General features: G+C 40.4%; 3 protein-coding genes across 4 annotated transcripts; 1 reads left to right on the top strand and 2 right to left on the bottom strand.

Annotated features, from left to right (window-relative positions):
- The first annotated feature begins 8,175 nt into the window (after positions 1-8,175).
- knop1 (lysine-rich nucleolar protein 1) lies at positions 8,176-12,868 on the top strand. 2 transcript variants are annotated; one of them, XM_076295349.1, is made up of 5 exons: positions 8,176-8,344; positions 8,819-10,129; positions 10,675-10,737; positions 11,348-11,401; positions 12,187-12,868. In XM_076295349.1, the coding sequence occupies exons 2-5, from the start codon at positions 8,819-8,821 to the stop codon at positions 12,490-12,492; spliced, it is 1,734 nt and encodes a 577-aa protein (XP_076151464.1). In that variant the 5' UTR covers positions 8,176-8,344; the 3' UTR covers positions 12,493-12,868. The 2 variants fall into 2 exon arrangements, with proteins under 2 accessions (XP_076151464.1, XP_076151472.1); XM_076295357.1 differs by lacking the exon at positions 10,675-10,737.
- An 80-nt stretch (positions 12,869-12,948) lies between these two features.
- exosc1 (exosome component 1) lies at positions 12,949-15,725 on the bottom strand. Its single transcript, XM_076295370.1, has 8 exons — positions 15,677-15,725; positions 14,913-15,028; positions 14,633-14,707; positions 14,407-14,495; positions 14,228-14,261; positions 14,054-14,104; positions 13,773-13,857; positions 12,949-13,504 (listed from the first exon to the last, which is right to left on the bottom strand). Exons 1-8 carry the CDS (start codon positions 15,702-15,704, stop codon positions 13,398-13,400), a joined length of 585 nt encoding a protein of 194 aa, XP_076151485.1. The 5' UTR covers positions 15,705-15,725; the 3' UTR covers positions 12,949-13,397.
- A 311-nt stretch (positions 15,726-16,036) lies between these two features.
- pgam1b (phosphoglycerate mutase 1b) lies at positions 16,037-18,385 on the bottom strand. Its single transcript, XM_076295322.1, has 4 exons — positions 18,082-18,385; positions 17,431-17,705; positions 17,052-17,232; positions 16,037-16,806 (listed from the first exon to the last, which is right to left on the bottom strand). The coding sequence occupies exons 1-4, from the start codon at positions 18,218-18,220 to the stop codon at positions 16,637-16,639; spliced, it is 765 nt and encodes a 254-aa protein (XP_076151437.1). The 5' UTR covers positions 18,221-18,385; the 3' UTR covers positions 16,037-16,636.
- Between the last annotated feature and the right edge of the window lie 30 nt (positions 18,386-18,415).

Below are 18,415 nucleotides of genomic sequence, written 5' to 3'. Positions count from 1 at the left end.
CCGTGCCATGATGTCAGAGGTGCAAACAATATTGGAGGTGTGTTGACAGCTCACCTTGGATATAGATATGCAAACTCACCTTGGATATAGATATGCACCGTTTTATTGCAGGGTTTTAGGATATGTCATCTGGTTTGTGACCACAGCCAAGTTCTATAGCAGGCTATACACGTAAATTGAAGCCTTTTAGACTGAAAGATTAATTATAGATTGATAGACGAGTTTTGGTTGATTTGACCATCAGTTAACTTTGAAACAGGCACCTTACTTTGGATAGACAATAGCAATATTTTAGAGGAGTGATTAACGTCAAAAAATGTTTAGTGTACTAAAGACTAAATAGCTTGTTATAGTTACCAAAATGATAGCCAAGGTGGCAGAAGTGAACACATATATATGGATAGCTATAAAAACTGTGCTTTCCTTATACAAATAAACATGACAAAATACTTTTATAACCCTTGATCCAGCTCCTTTCAATGTGATCTCAATGGTAATTTTTGTTTGCATCTCCAACAGTCTACAAATGCCCGTGTGTTTGTGTCAAAGAATAGTTGCCTACCATGTGCTAGGCTACACACTGAATAGCTTGAAAAAAATGATTAATTCATAACTAAGTCATAACTTTCAATCAGTTATGTAAACATAATTGATGCCTATATGTTCAGATAGACCAGATCATGGTCTGAAATGTATGCAATATACCAATCAATGTCATCTTTAAGGCCTACACGCAGGGGCGCTGCTAGAAAATTTGGGCCCTACAGTATGGCAGACAATAGTTCTGGGCCCCCTGATATTATATAGTATTATCAGGGGGGCTCTCTGGGGGCCCTTAATCCTAACCCCCCTGCTGCTGAGGTCTTAAAAAAAAAAAACTTTCTATAGCCTCATTTGGAGTATCCCTAGATTCCATACAGGGCACAGATTAACATGCTGGCTAACACGGTTCCCACAACATTAGCAAATTAGTTTAGACAAAACAGCACAATCCTGCATGCTGGTTAAAACATTTGAAATCAACTTTGACCATGCAAACCTAGTCTTTATTTTATTTAATAATGTTAGCCTGAAATAGTCTTTGTCTCAAACAAGTTTATTTATGGCTTGGTCCAAGATAACATGGGATCCAAAAGGCTCCTATATAGGCCTATCTGGTGGCAGTGAATTGCACCACAGATTACACATCAGATTTACATAGCCTACCCATGAATGCATCGGCCTAACTGTCATTGGTCTAGGCCAGGGCTATTCAATTAGTTTGTAATGGGGGCCAGTTCATGAAAAGCATTACAACTGAGGGGCCGGAGAAATGCGGCTTGAAATTGGGTAGCCTAATCACATTACAGCTGTAGATACAATGAAGTACAACAGCAGCAATATGGGTGTTCAAATGTTGTATTTTGTACATGCATAACAACATCTTTAACTGGTTGTTGATGGCTAATATGGAATGAAATCTGTGATAAGATAACAGTAATGGAATCTGTGCTTTGCACAGTAACTGCTAGGTCCAAGATTTCCAGTGAGTACAAACAGGATTCAAACACTGTTCAGGTGAATTAAATGTGTAATCAGTCGCATATGTTGCTCCTCTGATATAGGCCTACTTGTTACATTTGACGTTCCCACCATTTAAATGAGATGACCGTGACCTTCAGATTTTTTTTAGCAGTGGGGGCAGGCCAGTCATAATAGCCTAATGATAATAACACGGGGGTCCGGGGGTGTCTCCCAAGGGATTTTTTTTTCTTTTCTGGTTGCTAATCACACTATTTTAACATGTTTTGAGAGGGACAGGCCCATCTTTTTTCTGACGCACGTCACGCTACCCCATGCATTATACCAAATGTCACTGCTTGAATAAATGAAAAACATAGCCTACTGAACATGGGCATAGTTCACGATGACAATGAAAACGTTTAGCCTACTTGGTTTCTGACAGAAATTACGTTTTGTGCCAATATATTGTAGAAACACAACCACGGCCTTTATTTGGTGAACGGAGGTGCAAATCATCTCCTTCACTTCCTTTGGTTATTATACGATTTACTTTACCACAAAACGTTTTGCCGTCGCCACATTTACAAATACAATTTACCTTCGTTAGGCTATCGGTGATACTTTTTGCTTCGAATAGTAATTTAGTGCGCATTTAATGTGACATGCCACATGATTTCCAAGAGGCCTTTAGACAGGCTCATTTCTGACGTCACTAAACTATTATTGCATTACCCTATGTTGTAAGACGTGAAGAAATGAAGGACAGTGGCAATAGCCTATAGGCTACGCACAAATTCATCATTCACTAAATGGAGAGAGACTCCAAGTTTTCTTTCGCTATCATTGCGAAAAAATAGCAAGGCTACTAGAAATACTTTGAAATTCCCTTTGAGTCGGATCTGCTCCACCTTTCCACCAAGTTTTGCAGAAATTGTGCCCGTGTTTTTTTTGCGATATTGTTGACAGCAACTATTTATGTGGTGCAACCTGTTAAAGAAGCCCTATGCAAGTCTGGTTATTCCTTCGCTGTTTCTGGGTTTTCGCCTGATTTGGGCTCGCATTTTTTACGACATTGCTCCCCCTGCAGCTTCGGTAGCAAGTGACTGCTACACTAAACCCCCACTAGCTAGCGAGCTAGCCATCAAGAAACCAAGCTAAACACATACAGGGCTCACAATAAAACGGTCGAGCAAACACATTGTTCAAGAGACTATCAAACCACATTACAAAAACGAAGTTCACCCAAGGGTAGGCTACTTACAATTTCAGCAGCAACAAAGCCAAGTCGGAGTCCGTTTTGCAGTCTTCTTAGAAACTACAATCTGACTACATTTTCGAGTCCTTCCGCCGAGTCACATCCGGATTTCTTCGGTCCGGGACCAGAAAGTTGCATATTCGGTTTTTCCGCGGAGAAGCACTAGTGGGAGACGAAGCACCCACCAAACGACCCAAAAAGTGTTGTAGAACCATCAGAACGACTAACGACGGTAATTTTTGCTAAAATTGTTGCATAGGGCTTCTTTAAATATTAGTAGTTCATAAACTCCAACGTAGTGCCAATTTAGGTTGATACTAAACTAAGATGGAACTTACGTTCACGTTCAAATGTAATGAATTGTAATGTAGTCTAACTTGTGCAATGGGCTGAGGTGCAGTGGCTGCAGGATTAAAGCGAGCGAGAGATGCAAAAGTGGAGAACAGCTCATGCGCTTGATAGAGCTTACATTTTTTTTAAAGGGCCACTACAAATGACCCCGCGGGCCGGATCCGGTGTTCCAGTTTAGATGGTGAGCAGGTTAACTTGTGATATTTGCATAAAATCCGTGAATATTCAACAAGACCCTGCCTACTTGTTAACAACACTTTGCTCTGCCTCTGCCCTTCCAGTGCTGGAGATTCACATTTTCACAAGCCTACAGTGCGTGACAGAATATGAAGCAAGATCTTGCCGAAAACATGCGGAATCGCTAATGCATGTCTGCTTAAGCATCCACACAAAATGTTGTGCAAACAGGAAATGTGTCAAAGTAAATCAGCGAAGGTTTTGTTGGGTTTCGAACATGAGTCTCACTGAGGCTAAATGTTCCAAGCAGTAAACATTATCACCACTACGCCACAGAGAGCAACACTTGTCATTAGTCTATTAGACTAGTCTACTAGCTTACTAGCTATCCTGATGTCCATGTTAACTGGTGATATCCAACACAGCGAATGCATGCCTTAAATAATGCAGATTAATTTTGCCTCAGTAATTTTGCATCACAAACAGTAACAAATGACCCCATCAGACGTTGCTCGTTTTTTGTGCAGAAACACACATCATGATTATAATGCGCAAAAATTATGAAGATCACTTGGGCCCAGGGTTGCCAGATTGGGCGGTTTCCCGCCCAATTGGGCGGTTTTGCAATCTATTTTGCGGGCAAAAATGGGTTTGGGCGGGTGTATAAAAATTGGGCTGGTTTCGGATCAGTTCGGCGGGTTTTTGTAACCGAAACACATAGGCACTTCAGACCCTTCTTCCAGCGACCCTCAGCAGGCAGCAGTCTCTCACTCACTCACTCACTCACACACCCTCTGGCTGACGTGCCCCCTAAACTCACAACAGACACTCTCAGCTCACGTCACCTTATGTATCGAAACATGCATTCTAGCTATAAATGGCATAGTGCATGCAATTTCCATAACCGCGAGATATGCGCTTCACAATGACGGCAATAAATTGTTAGATATTCATAGCAGACAGTAAAGCCCAGCAGTAATTTATCTAAAATAACACATATTAAGAACCATTCATGATGTTGTCAAATATTGAAGTTGTGGGAAGTTTAAGCTGTATGTTTCTTTCGTCCCCCATGTCGTTTCATTTATCCCGGCCAGGAGGGACGAATGAAACAAAACGCACGTTCGATTTCTCCTTAAATAACTACTGAATGGTTTTGTTCAGACCTGAAAATGCAACTGTATTTGACAGAGGACAGATGTAGGTTGCTTGTGACAAAATATTAGCTTTCAGTGTTTTACGATGTCTTTGTAAATTACGTTTAATTAAAAAGTGTTTCAGTCTGGTTCTCCCCTACTGCGGCGCAGACCGCCCTTCAAACACACAGCTCGCGGGGTTTTCAAATTAAGCTAGCTGACTGACAATATCAATATGCCAAAGTGGGCAAAGATAATTTTCTCATTACAGTCAATCTCTTTATGAGGGTGCACACTGCTGAAAGATTACCTACGAGACAGGATGGACTTTCCCCTTCTTTCAGGGTTGATGGATGTGCGCACAGGTCTTGCGCGAATGGCTTGACATAGGACTACGGCCCACGTTCCGTCCAGCCCGACAGTTGTTGAGGAAGTTTGACAAAGCCTACTAGAACTTTTTAATTATTTTTAGGCCTAATAACAATTGCTCAAAGCAATTTTCACGAAGGGCCTTGGCCATATGCCTATGTTTTTTGTGTAGAGGTGGCCCGCCATGCATGAACGTTCTGCTTCTGCAGCGCACTGACACCCCTGTTCGTTCAACTCGACTTTCATGAAAACTCTAGGTTTAACTGCCTGTCAGGTAGGCCTACTAATTGTTCTAAATTACAGGTGTCAAACTCAAGTTTGCCTTTAGCCTATATCTGGCGTATGAAAATATTTTTTGCGTGTATAGAGTTGCCATGCATGAACGCACTGCTTCTGCAAAGAGCGCACTGACACTGGCCTAAATAGCCTATGTTCAGCGCGATTTTCAAGAAAACTCTAGGCCTAACTGCCTGTCTCAAGGAATAGATAGCGCCTATGTATTAATTAATTGTTCTAAATCACAGGTGTCAGACTCAAGTTTAACTCAAGCCTTTAGCCTACATTTGGCGTAGGCCTATGAAAATATTTTTTGTGTAGCCTAGAGTTGGCCCACCAGTTATGAACGCACTGCCTCTGCAAAGAGTCGACACCCCTGTTCTATAATCAATGCGATTTCATCTAATGTTATACATGAATATGCATGTCATGTTGCTATTATAAATAATTGAAATGTTGTGCGTTAGGCTATTTTGTATGTTCATATATCCACTCAATGTTTTTATGTTAGGCTAGTCTACTGAATGCTTTTGTTCCAAGCGTCTATTGACACAAACAGACTCATTGATAGTCTACGTTTATTGCATTATTTTCCGTAACATAAGCTTATAGAAGAATAGTCTGACTGAGGTCCGTGTAGCCTACTTTTGCGTTCATTTGATTGAATATTGTTTCTGAAATTGGATAGGCTAAGTCCAAAAATGGGTAATTTTAAAGCTTGTTAATGATTTCAATGTGTTTAAATGAGAAACAAGCAAAAGCAAATTTGGGCGGTTTTTTGTGCATTCTCGCGGTTTTTGGCGAGGCTTTGGGCTGGAAAACCTTGCTGGCATCTGGCAACACTGCTTGGGCCTCGAACTGCTCACTAAAATAGCAAGCTAGCAGTAATAGTCCACCCTGCTAACCAATTGCACCACTGGTTATTTTGTACCTATGCAATAGCATGGTGTTCCTATTAAATGAATGTAGGTCTATGTTGTCTTGTGACAGCTTATTTGTCAAAAGATATTCATTATAGCAAACATCTAGGCTAAGTGAATGTTTTGCAACAGGCTGCTGAACGAGCAGTAAGTAGGCTAAACTATTTTTTAATTTAGGCTACGTGGGAATCTGAAACAGCAACATCTGTCATCAAACTCTCTAGCTACATCAAAGTTTTGTAATATGCTACCATGGTAACCATTTTGTGTCGTCAAACTAGGACCAACAAATTAAATAATATTTAACTCGGAGAAAATAAGTTTCATGTGTTCACTTCAAATCATTAGACAGCTCACTGCATAACTTCACCGAGACATGACACTAAGTTATGATAATTTTTGCACATGACTGACGTATTTCATATTATTAACCCCCAAAACGGAATAAAGTGTTAGTGGGACATGCCAGTTTGTTGTACATCAGTTAGGTTTTGGTATGTGAGGCAAAGATGAACCTATTTGTTGTTTTGAGGCTTGCATATGCCCATGTTAAATTGTGATGGCACCAGTTAACATGGGCGTATATTTCTCACTTATGTTAACCTGTGTTAACTTTTACTAACAGTTCAATATATACATAGAAATCTGGCATCTGGCTTGTAGTGTAGTGGTATAGATGATGTAGAAGCTAATCCAATCAACTTTCTTGTCCATGCGTGGTTCGAATCCCAGCTAGATCGCTAGTTTTATTTTTTTCCATTCATTCAGTATGTGTCATATTTGTGGATAATGCTTAAACGGACATGTATTAGACATACACTGGTGATGTTTTCAGCGATATCCGTTATATTGTCTCACTTGCAAACACTTCGTGAAAATGTAGCCTAATATAAACCTGCACTATCAGAGGCAGAGCAGATTAAGAAGTAGGCAGGGCCTTGTTGAATATTCACAGATTTTATGTAAATATCACCAGTTAAACTGCTCACCATCTAAACTGGAACACCGGCCCGCGGGCCGCCAATTGAAGAGCCCTGGTCTAGGCTAACCCAGAGCCCTAGAGAGAGATCTATAGGCTCTGGGGCTGGGCTCATTTCACTGCCTTTTGTTTCTGTGACAAATCTCTTGAACCTATAAGTCGCTGGTAGGCTACGGGTATGCTTGTGAATAGCCTGTTTTCCAGAAAAGCATTTAAATAAGGTTCACAAAACTCAAATCCATTGTGTCTGAATGAATGACATAATGGAGTAAATTATGTCAAACCATGATCTTCGCAAGAGGCAGTGGTGGAGTAAATTTACTCAATTACTGTACTTAAGTCACTTTTTCATCTGTAGCCTACTTTACTTAAGTATTTCAATTTTGTTAAACTTTTTACTTTTACTCCAGTACATTTTGAGGCCAAATATCTTACTTTTTACTACATTTTGTGACAGCTGAAGGCTGTTCCTTTTAGAAAAAAAACTGTCCAAATACATGTATATTTTCTATTAAGCGAGCTAAACTTTAAATAATGGTGTTGCCTAACCTATGTTATTGTCATATCCACTGTAGCCTACCTTGTTGACCCCTTTTTATGTTACCATATCTAGCCTCTTGACGCAGTCGAGCAAATGATAGACAATAGACAATCTGACACTATCAAACACAAAAGGGAACATCTTGATTTGGTCCGAAAGTGTAATTCATTCAACAAAGAAAAATGGTTACTTTGAAGTATCTAAGATAAGATATCACATTAGTTTGTTTTAGTTCTTTCTACATACAACAATTAGCTGATTTTGTCCTTGAATGGAGGAGAAAGGCTCAATGACTATGTCTGTGCCGAATCATTTAAATGCAAAGTATTAGTCATAATACAATTCAGGACTTTTACTTTTGATACTTAATAGCCTACATTTGAAGGCGAGTACTTTTGTACTTCCACTCAAGTGGAAATGTAAAAGGAGGACTTCTACTTTTACTAGAGTAACATTTGACCATGTGTATCTCTACTTTCACTCAAGTAGGCCTACAGAATTTGTGTAGCCTTACTTCGTCCACCACTGCTACCAGGGCACTCTTAGCAGCAAAGATTCTAATCTTTGTTTAGCCTTCGCGAAGCGCGTCATCTGTTGTCAAGGAACATATTACATTTTCATTTCCGGGTTACAGGGTTGTCCATGCGTGAGGAGGAGATACCGAAGACTTTTCACGTGTTACGAGGGTTGGCTGATGGTGTTGCTTACCAGTCCGTACTGAAGTATAAAACAAATCTGACAGTTGGTTTGATATTTTTTGGTGTAGTTTAACTACTAACGGGTTGCAGATTCTTATAGGAGAGTCGTCAGTTGGGATCTCTGTAAATTAACGTAACGGTAAGTAACGTTAGCCCATTCATTTGAGCACAGTTTTGTGACCGTTTGGCTGCTTGGACATTAAAAAGTAGGCTAGTTTCTAACATTTGGTATAAGTGCATTTCTTTCTTGTAAATGCATGTGAAGTTAAAGCACAGTTCTGTGTTTCCAGTTAAATACTTTGTTTGAGTTACCCAGTGAAGACCTTCCAGTTTTTTTTAAATCACTCATGGAAGTGTTCATGGCACACTCAATGCTTTGTTTTGTTTCTTTTCATTTGTATTAGTAAAAATAAGTGTCAATACAAAAAGTAAAATAATTCATAAAGATGCATACATTTTGTTTACATGGCAGTCTATCAAGGGAGATCACACATTTCACTCTACATTCTGAAAATGAATGATCATATTATTTATTGTTTTACTGTAGAAAGAAATTAATGATTTGAACCGACATAACATATCTTTTGTATTGTGTTTTGGTCTGAAATTTCAGATGGCAAAAGATAAGACTGCAGTCAAAGACAAAAAACGAGATAAAAAAAAGAAGCAAAGCCTTGAAGAGGTGACCAAGGTGGTGGCCACGGATGAGGAGGTCATGAATAAGGAAGGGGAGCCCATTTCCACCAAGAAAAAGAAAAGAAAAGAAAAAGAGGTGGTCGTAGACGATAATGAGCAAAGTGACATCATTGAGAGTGAAGCGATAATGGAAAAAGGAGAAAAGAAGAAGAAGAAAAAGAAGAAAAGCTCCTGTGACCACCACATAGCCACAGAAAACAGAGAGTCAAACATGGAAACGGACATCATTGTAATAGAGAAGGACCCTGCAAGTACTGAGGTAAAGAAGAAGAAGAAAAAGAAGAAAAGCTCCTGTGACATCAGTGCCCTTGATGCCGGTGACCAAGTCATAGCCACAGAAAACAGAGTGTCAAACATGGAAACGGACATCATTGTAATAGAGGATGACCCTGCAGGTACTGAGGTAAAGAAGAAGAAGAAGAAAAATAAATTGCAAAGTAAACAGGGCATCAATTCTGAAGAGGATGTACTACCAGACTGTGAAGGTGGAAAGAAGAAAAAGAATGGGGAGGCATTAACAACTGTAAATGATTGTGGCATTTCTGGCTTTGACTCTGCAGAGAAAGACTCGGTGGAAACACTAAAAAAGACAAAGAAAAAGAAAAAAAGAAAAGCTGACGAGAATAACGGTGACATTGAAAAGAATGGGTCTGAGAACACTAACGGACAGAAGGCAGACATTGAGGGAAGCGTCACTGTTGAAGAAAGAAAGAAAGAAAAGAAGAAGAAAAGAAAACAGGATAGCCTAGAAGAAGATGCATGCTTAACAAGTACCATTAAACAAACGGAACACAAGAAAGAGAAAAAGAATAGGAAAGATAGCAGTCATGTGGAGGATATGACAAACACTGCCACAGGATCCCAACTACAAATACTAGAAGAGAAACCAATGGATGGCAAGACAAAAAAGGGGAAAAAGAAAACAGATATTTCTGAAGCACATGAGCTGGAGAACAACCACATGCAAGGGGAAAAGAAAAAACAGAAAAAGAAAAAGGCTAAAGAAGTGGAACCAACTCAACAGCTTGTTGACAACGAGAAGCATAAGGGAGAAGCCACTAGAACTGAAGCTGTAAATGGGAAGAAGAGAAAAAAGAACAAAAATGATCCTGCAAAGACATGTGTAGAAGTAGAGACACCAACGCCGAAGAAGAAAAAGAAAATATCTGAAGAGAGCACTCCAGCAAAGACAGTCAAGAAGGAAGAGTCTGTAGAGGAACATCAAGAGGTAAGTATGACCTGACAGATTTCTGCAACTGTGATGATGTATGTGACAGTAGATCTTGGATATGCTGAGGAGAAATGGTGATATATGATATGCAGGCTAATCTTATAATATAATGTATATTCAAAGTTAACAATGTCATTATTTTCGTTGTATTCAATTAAAAAAAATCTAATTGCACTCACAGCCCTGCAAAAACACAGCTACACGATTGCAATAGGGCACAGCCCTACTCCCCACCATTCATATTATTGTTCAGTTAGAATGGGCTACAGGACTGACCTGAGGAAGGGCTTGCCCCAAAATGTCAATCAAATATTGCTTGGGAGCTACTGGTGTGCGCTCTTTTGTAGTTTCTACAGGACTGGTGAAGTCACTGCTGTAACATGACGCTGAATACTGATCTGGAAGTTCATGTCTGTGTTCCACTTTTTGCACAAAACAACATACTCATGTAATCACTGAGAAAATAGCAATAACTGAGATTGATGTATAAATGGCACTTTTACTGGGACTCAAAATTTAAATATTTGCCGCTGTGTTTACAGGTGACTGAGGTGGTCTTTTTGTCAGAGAAGCCTGGTAACCAGGATGAGATTTTGATTAACCAGGTATCTGCTGACAGTCGAAAGGTGTTAGCCTAGCCATTTGTATCCATTTTGACTTGAACTTGCAGTGTTCGTCATTGTGCAGTATTCCTACATCTTGAAGGTGCAGTCAGCAATTGCGCAGGAAGTCGCATTTGTTTTGTGTTTAAAACAAATGTGTTAAATATAAATGTATTAGACACTTTTGTCCAAAACAATGTTCATTATATTTGATCGAAGGAGCAAACTAAACACACCAGAGGTAGTCCACCCCTACCTTCAGTATTCCTAGAGAAACTCCATGCAAGGTTTCGTTTTTGTTAGACAGGCTGTCGTCACTTTGTTTCCAGTTTGACGCATGAGCTGCCTACAGAGACCGTTTTTTTTTCTTTGTACTCTCTGAATGGGCAGCGAGTGGTTGTGATATGATTGCTGAATATAATGGGATTAAAATGGTGTAAAATTGCTGACTGTACCTTTAATTTACCTTTAATTTCTCTCAACATCAAATGAATGGATTTAACCACTTCTAATCAATGTAGAATAGAAGCACAGACAAGTAATTATGTGGGGATATACTTGTATTCCATTTAACATTTCATAGCATAATGGGGTAAACTGTGTGTCATTTCAGGAAAGACGGTTGGCCCTGCAAAGAGAAATTGACGAGGAATCACAGCCAAAATCTGTAAGTCCTTCACAGGGTTCCCACTTTAAGTGAAATGTAAAATTCCATGACTTTTCCCTGACAAAAAAAAACTGAATTTCCATGACCTACTTTACAATGAAGGGTACAATATACCGACCAAAGCTTTCAGAACAGTCGCGTAGCGTCCAAGAATCTTTTACTTTTGATGAATAAATGGGTATTGAATGAACAAAGTTGGCCTAACCACAACTACTCAAGCAAGCAGTAAAGCTAATAACCAGATATACACCAATTATGAGTGGAAATATCTGTAATAATAGCCTAGAAATCTAGACGCGCCCCTATCGGCAGCAAATTAATTTTTTAAAGCTTTTATCATGTTGGCAAACGTTTGAACTAGCCAACTAGCTCCGCTGGTGGGAAACGCATTGGACTCATAGCGCTGCCGGTGTCCTATTGCGTGCAGAGGGAATTTGAAAGACAACTGATTATCCCGCCCCTCGGACTGAGCACTGCGAACGGTGAGTGCCCAGACCCTACATTTTAATGTGGGTCTGGCTCGCCAGGCTACTGTAATAATGTATTTTGGCAAGAAAATGTTAAACTGCTACAACAAAATTCATTGATATTCCATGACTTTGCCCCCAAATGATAAAATTCCCTGACTTTCCATGTCTGGAATAGCCTTCCCAAAATTCCATGACCCGTGGGAACCCTGCCTTCAGTTATACTATATAACTGTTTAACTATATATACTGTATAACTGTGACATTTTGATCTACTCTGAAATTCTTTGAAAATACTAAATTTTACCTTTTTGTTAGACTTTTGGACAGTGGAGCACTGCCACCTTTGACAGTTCAGACCAACAGCAGAAGTTCTTGCGACTGATGGGTGGCTTCAAGAAAGGCAATCAGCCAGCTGCGTCAGGTGTTGGACGGCCAAACATGGCTCTGGGGAAGGAGGAACAACAGAGCCTGCAGCAGAAACTCCTGGGACAGTTTGAGCGTGCACAAAATCGTAGAATGGATTTTACAAGCAAAGGAGCAGGACTTGGATTCACTGCGCCAAGCAATAAGAAGTTCTCGATCGATGTGAATGCCAGCCGCTCAGTTAAATTTGATGACTGACTATGCACACATGTCCCTTCATTCAGTTTGATGGGACTGAAATGTAACTCTGGGTTAAGATGACCTGATGTTTTCCTGGCTGACTGAAAACAAGTAATCGTTCTACTGAATAGTAGATCTTTGTACTGCACGTCAACTAATGGGGTCTCGTCAGTCCAGGCTGTTGGCACGGTTGTGAAGCAGGCCTTTGCAGGCGTCTCAGGAATCCTTTTCAGCTACGTGAGCCTAGTTCCCATGGACTATCCTGCTACATCAAAAGGACATTCTTTTGAGTGCAGTGGCAACATGTTGTATGACTGAATTTTATGTTTCTGTAATGAATATTTGTAAACTACAGTGCTATAAAATCAGTCAAATCATGAGGTTGAGAGATTTACATATTTTCAACTACAAATTCTTTCACACACCATTTCATTTAGTGTATTTCCACCAAGCACCACAACATCATCCTTGGGATTGAACTTTGCCATGTTGGGACATCAATTTATTTGTTACCAAAAGAGTACATGCACTCTTAGGATATACATAGAAAAGAAAAGCTCTGAAATAGTAAAAAAAAGAATGAATAGGAAAAGTTAAGAAATAAAATGATGGAAAGAAGTGTTCCCAATCTCTAGATCGTGCTCGAGGTTAAAACAAGAAAACTTTGCCGCCATGTTGACCGGTCACTTGAAAACGTCTTTTCCTCGAACTTCTGGTTGCTGTTCTGCAGCTGGAAGTCTTCATGTTTGTTTTTTTATCATACCAAAAGAACACTGTACTCGTTTTGTTTGAAAGCACCAGGTCTGATGCGTGGAACCCTTCAAACTTGTGGCTCATGGTTGGTGCTGTTGCTGCGTTGCATTTCTGCTGTTGATGAGGGAAGCTGTGTGTTCCTGGGGAGCAGGATGGCACGTCGGCTCTGCTTACGCCTGGAGGTACTCCGGCTGCACCCGCGCCACCTTGCGGAACTCCTTTGCATGGGTGCGCGGACACTGCATCTCACACCAGCTGACAGGCACCATCTGAGCACCTGAGGAGATGAGAGCTGTTGTGAAAAGCTATGCCTTGAGAAAACTATTTCGTTAAGAGAGGGTGCTGGGGTGTTATGCAAGCTAAAATGTTGGGTGGGCACAATAAAAATGTATGTGTGTGTTGTACTTTAAAACTTCATTTAAGTCACATGCACACCTAGCTGATTGATATGATTTTTCAAACGTAGATCGTGAAAAATCTACACGTCTATACTGGTTTTCCAGTTCTTCTAATTTGTGACAAATAATTTAACTCCGTGTTCTCACCTGCTTCACTGTGGGCCACCACAACACCGAGCTCATTTTCTGCTGTTGTCAAGAGATAATTGGACTGCACATCACCAAGGGAGATCTAATACTGAGGTCAAGGTTTAGAACTGGTATAATAATCCTACAATGGACAAATGTAACAAATCTTCATCTGTACAGACAAAACTGACCTGGTCCTCGTGGCACTCAGATCCCACTTTAGAGAAGAAAGGCTGCACACTCACGTTATACTAAACTTCAGGTTATATACGGAACACTGACATTTATTGGAAGGATACCACTTTTGCAAGGACGATATCACCAGGTCGAAAGCATTTATAGGTTTCAACCTGAAGCAGAATGAAGATGTTATTAAATAAGATTGTCTTGAATAATACAACAGGCCAAATATGCCAGGCATCAAAAGTAATATAAAGGAATTCAAGTAGAAATTGTGCTCATGTCTGTCTCACCTTGTCTTTTTCTGTTGCTCTTACATCTTCTTTCCTTTTAAGAAAAAAAAAAGTAGTGTTTAAGTCAGAAAGACAAAAGCCAACAATTAACTAAATTACAGATTATGAGAACCAGACATTTTATTACAGACAAAAACATACAATGAAATTGCCTATCTATCAATGTGTGTTCAAGATACCTTATGGTCCCTCTGAACCTGTCCTTCAGTGGGGTGGAACCAACGTAGAGGATGTGAACCTTAGCAAACCTGGGATTGATACTGGTCACCTATACAGAGAGCAGGAGTGCAGTGTAAACAATATGATGCGCGAATAGTCTTAAAATATAGCTTTTGCAATGCAGTTTGTGTTTGTTGTGTGAGGACCTAGATGTGTGATAGCCTGTGCAAATGACATCATTCTCACCTTGCAGGTTACTATAGCGCCAACATCGGGTAATAACTGCGTCTCTGTCTCCTTTACAACAGAGATTACGGGTAGCTGAAAAGATCACATCAAGTTAATCAAATGTTTTGCAAAACTCTCATACCTCGCAGGTCATAATCGTGCCGCGACCTGGAAACAATGCAATCTTACTACATTGCGCGAGAGAAAACATAATCCCTGACCTTTCAGGAGAACCACTAATCCCTGCAGTTGCGCAATATCTTACACTTTCATTTATGAAGTTCACACACACACCCACCTCCTCTCCTTCGTTTTTTCTCAGCACGTAGCCCGCAAGAGAGGCGAAGATATATCCATGTCTCAGGTACGTGCCCGTTCCAGGTATGCAATCTTCCGTGCTGCAAAGCCTCTCACCTGAAATATTAAATCAGCAACATTATGCTACGATCGGCATGTTCTAAATCAAAGCACGTCAGGCAGAAAAAAAGATAACATTTGCTAGTTTACAAAAAGTAGCCATGTAATACAAATATATTCACGCTGAGTCGGCTGATCCATGCCCAATATAATAGGCTATAACTACGAATTCGCTGGTTTCCCAGTTGACACTGATATTCGCCTGGAGACATTAGCTGAATTATATGTCAAGGTGTATCAAACGTTTCATGAAGGAATGTTTGGAACTGTGTTCACGCCCAAGGCAGTGGGCAGGGCTCAACAAACTAGCTGTTTCGATAACAAGTAGTAAACGAGAATGAGTAAACCACTATTTTCCTTAACTAACTGTCAAACTAATACAGCCGAACACTCCATGCATACACCACATGCATAGAAAACGTGCCAAATTTGTGTCATCACAGCCTACTCGTGTGCTGCTACTGAAGCATGCTCAATCCACGTTCTGACACCAGGCAAGTCCAGTTTAGGATACACAGAAACTCATTAAACAACACTATTTATTTCTCAGACAAAAGTTAGATCGCTCATTGAAACTTGCTTGCGTTAGTTCTGTCAAAAATAACGCAAATTGGTTCAAGTTTTAAGTATTTTAAGCGCACTTACCTGGAACACACAGCTTCATCGGCGACATGTTTTCAAGCAGACACGAGTCATCGTCAATTGGCTGAATACAGGAGGCCTTGGTTTCCTGTAATTGGTTACTCAATCTATGACGTTTTAGCAGTCCCCATACGCCATATTTGTTGAGGCATGCTACGTGCAAAGGCTACCTCTAGCCTACACACTAGGCCCTACTTACAAATGTAAACAAGGTATTAAGAATGCGTTATCCGCTATAAATATGGTGGCTACATCGAACATATGTTTCAAACAAATCTTCGCAGAAGAGTAAACATTTGCTGAAACACTGCTGCATCAGTGAAATGTTGAAAGTACACAGTTCATTAGGACAAAATGAGGATATTTTTTATAATCAAGATTTTACTTTTATTTTAATTGTACAGCATTATGTCTTCTCATTAATGACAAACATATCATGACACAAGTTAAAGAAGGTGTTCTAAACAGTGGAATGCAGCATGGACAGGATTAAGATTCCAACACACTTCTTTTCACATTATCTTTTCAATTCAGTCATATACTTGGGGCTGGAAAGTGAAAGCACATGTTTGCTTTTTTTTTAGCAATGTCCTTGCCTGGTAGAGTATTGCCTGCTTATTGTCACAAAGACATACAAGTATCACATATTTGGAAGCATCAATTTAATTTCATTCTGAATCTTTACAAACATACATTTGAAGTACTGCCATTTGTGATAGTTTTCTGGCTTACATTTACAATATAGGCCTATTGTTTGAAATCACTAGACATAATTCCATGCACCTCTTATTTAAAATGTAGCCTAGGCTATGGCTTGTGTGGTCAATAAGTGACAGGCTACGAGTTAGGAGGTGAATGAGCAGTGTGTAGACTATGTTTGGATTATCTTGCATGTTTGTTTCCAGAGGGATTGTTGTTTCACCATAACACTAACATTTTGCTACTATCTTTTTTCTTTCCCCTCTATTTCTTGGCCTTGCCTTGTGCTGCCACAGCCGCCATGGCTTTTTGCACTGTCTCTTCGTCTCCCAGGAACTGCATGGGCTTGACAGGCTTCAGGTTCTTGTCCAGCTCATACAGGATGGGGATCCCAGTGGGTAAGTTCAGCTCCATGATGTCTTCATCTGACATCCCTATAAAAAAGGCAGAATACAGATGCAAATTCACAGTCATACATACAGACTTTAATTAGAGTGATAAATCATGTTACGTGTTACCCTTTTTAGTGCCTAGTTTTCACTGATATCGAATAAAAATAAGTGTTCAGTAACTTAATCCTATTCAGATGGGGTGAGAAAACCTGATTGTCCATGTAGGCCTAATTTTAGATTACAACTATACCAGTTGGTGCAATGACAAACTTGTTCAGGATACTTACCCTCCAAGTGTTTGACAATGCCCCTCAGACTGTTGCCATGAGCAGCAATCAGCACCCTTTTGCCCTCTTTGATTTGTGGGACAATTTCTTCATTCCAGAATGGCAGGGCCCTCGCAATTGTGTCCTTCAGGCTCTCACAGGAAGGTAGCTGGTCATCTGTTAGGTCAGCGTAACGACGGTCCTACAAAAACAGAGTTCATGAACATTCTGTATTAAGGTAAATAACAGGGTCCCAAGACACATTTCATTTAAACATCTTCAACACAAAATGTGTTGTAACATATGTTGTAACATAATTATGAGGCTTGCATGAAACCAATTCATATAGATGGAATCACTTTAGCAGTAGAGTTGTAATGCCCTCTTTCATGTGGTTCACCTTGCTGATGTTGGTGTAGAAGTCATGATCTGCATCCATGGGTGGAGGGGGAATGTCAAATGAACGTCTCCAGATCTTCACTTGGGCCTCACCATGCTTAGCAGCTGTCTCAGCTTTGTTTAACCCAGTTAGACCACCATAGTGTCGTTCATTCAGGCGCCAGGTCCGGTGCACTGGTAGCCACATCTGGTCAATCTGTTCCAGAACCAACCACAGGGTTCTAATTGCCCGCTTCAGAACTGAAGTGTAGCATATGTCAAATTCATAGCCGGACTCTATGGATATAGAGGATGAAAGGAATTTCAGAGGTTACAAATCCACCTGCAGAACTAGGCCTATGATGCCCTCATATTAATGACAGACTATGGGTGTGTCACTAGGAATGTTGAAGACAGGTCTGCTCTTGCCAAGTAATCTAACAAATCTTAAGCCTATCTTCGCAAAACAGTGTTTCTTATGCCTACGTTGCAACAACACATTTTACATAAACATTTTCTCATCATGACATAATTGAACCGCTTAAGAGGCATACCGCAGTCGTTGTAGCCTACACATCTACCTGGTTCTTGCGTAACTACATTCTCATCCAGGCTGAGGTGTGCTTAATCCAAAGCCAAATGGATCATGGATGCAATTTTTAGGGACCATCACCTTTCAAGGCGAGACCACCTCGCTGGGCCTCCTGGACTCCCGTGTCACTTAAGTCGGCATCAAACCAGCCGCAGAAGCGGTTTTCCTGGTTCCAGCAGCTCTCGCCATGACGAATTAACACCAGCTTGTAAGCGGCCATCCTTGAAGGTTTTCTTGCTTCGCAGTATTTCCGGCAACTGAAGAACACGGCGTTCCTCTTTAAATGTGTCGAAAATATGCGCGACAGCTCAGTGCGAAACAGTCTGGCCACCCGTGGATCAGGTTATGATGCTGACGGGTTTGGTTTCCACAGGGATGTCCGACCGCACGGTCGCAGATGTGCCCGTTCGCAATG

Source organism: Alosa pseudoharengus, unplaced genomic scaffold, assembly GCF_046254945.1.
Source record: "Alosa pseudoharengus isolate Yale_2024_CS ecotype anadromous, Long Island Sound unplaced genomic scaffold, YU_APseudo_1.1 YU_APseudo_1.1_scf_1, whole genome shotgun sequence".
Lineage (NCBI taxonomy): Eukaryota > Metazoa > Chordata > Actinopteri > Clupeiformes > Clupeidae > Alosa > Alosa pseudoharengus.
This window is presented reverse-complemented; position numbering and strand designations above follow the sequence as displayed.

What these genes read in the sequence shown, in the direction of transcription:
- knop1 (XM_076295349.1), top strand. Translation starts at nt 8,819, where the DNA reads ATGGCAAAAGATAAGACTGCAGTCAAAGACAAAAAACGAGATAAAAAA. An exon ending in CTGTAGAGGAACATCAAGAG is followed by an intron (nt 10,130 to 10,674) that starts GTAAGTATGACC and finishes CTGTGTTTACAG; the next exon opens with GTGACTGAGGTGGTCTTTTT. An exon ending in AGGAATCACAGCCAAAATCT is followed by an intron (nt 11,402 to 12,186) that starts GTAAGTCCTTCA and finishes CCTTTTTGTTAG; the next exon opens with ACTTTTGGACAGTGGAGCAC.
- exosc1 (XM_076295370.1), bottom strand. Translation starts at nt 15,704, where the DNA reads ATGTCGCCGATGAAGCTGTGTGTTCCAG. An exon ending in GATGAAGCTGTGTGTTCCAG is followed by an intron (nt 15,029 to 15,676) that starts GTAAGTGCGCTT and finishes TTAATATTTCAG; the next exon opens with GTGAGAGGCTTTGCAGCACG. An exon ending in GAGCAACAGAAAAAGACAAG is followed by an intron (nt 14,105 to 14,227) that starts GTGAGACAGACA and finishes ATTCTGCTTCAG; the next exon opens with GTTGAAACCTATAAATGCTT.
- pgam1b (XM_076295322.1), bottom strand. Translation starts at nt 18,220, where the DNA reads ATGGCCGCTTACAAGCTGGTGTTAATTCGTCATGGCGAGAGCTGCTGG. An exon ending in TCTACACCAACATCAGCAAG is followed by an intron (nt 17,233 to 17,430) that starts GTGAACCACATG and finishes CTGTTTTTGTAG; the next exon opens with GACCGTCGTTACGCTGACCT. An exon ending in CATTGTCAAACACTTGGAGG is followed by an intron (nt 16,807 to 17,051) that starts GTAAGTATCCTG and finishes CCTTTTTTATAG; the next exon opens with GGATGTCAGATGAAGACATC.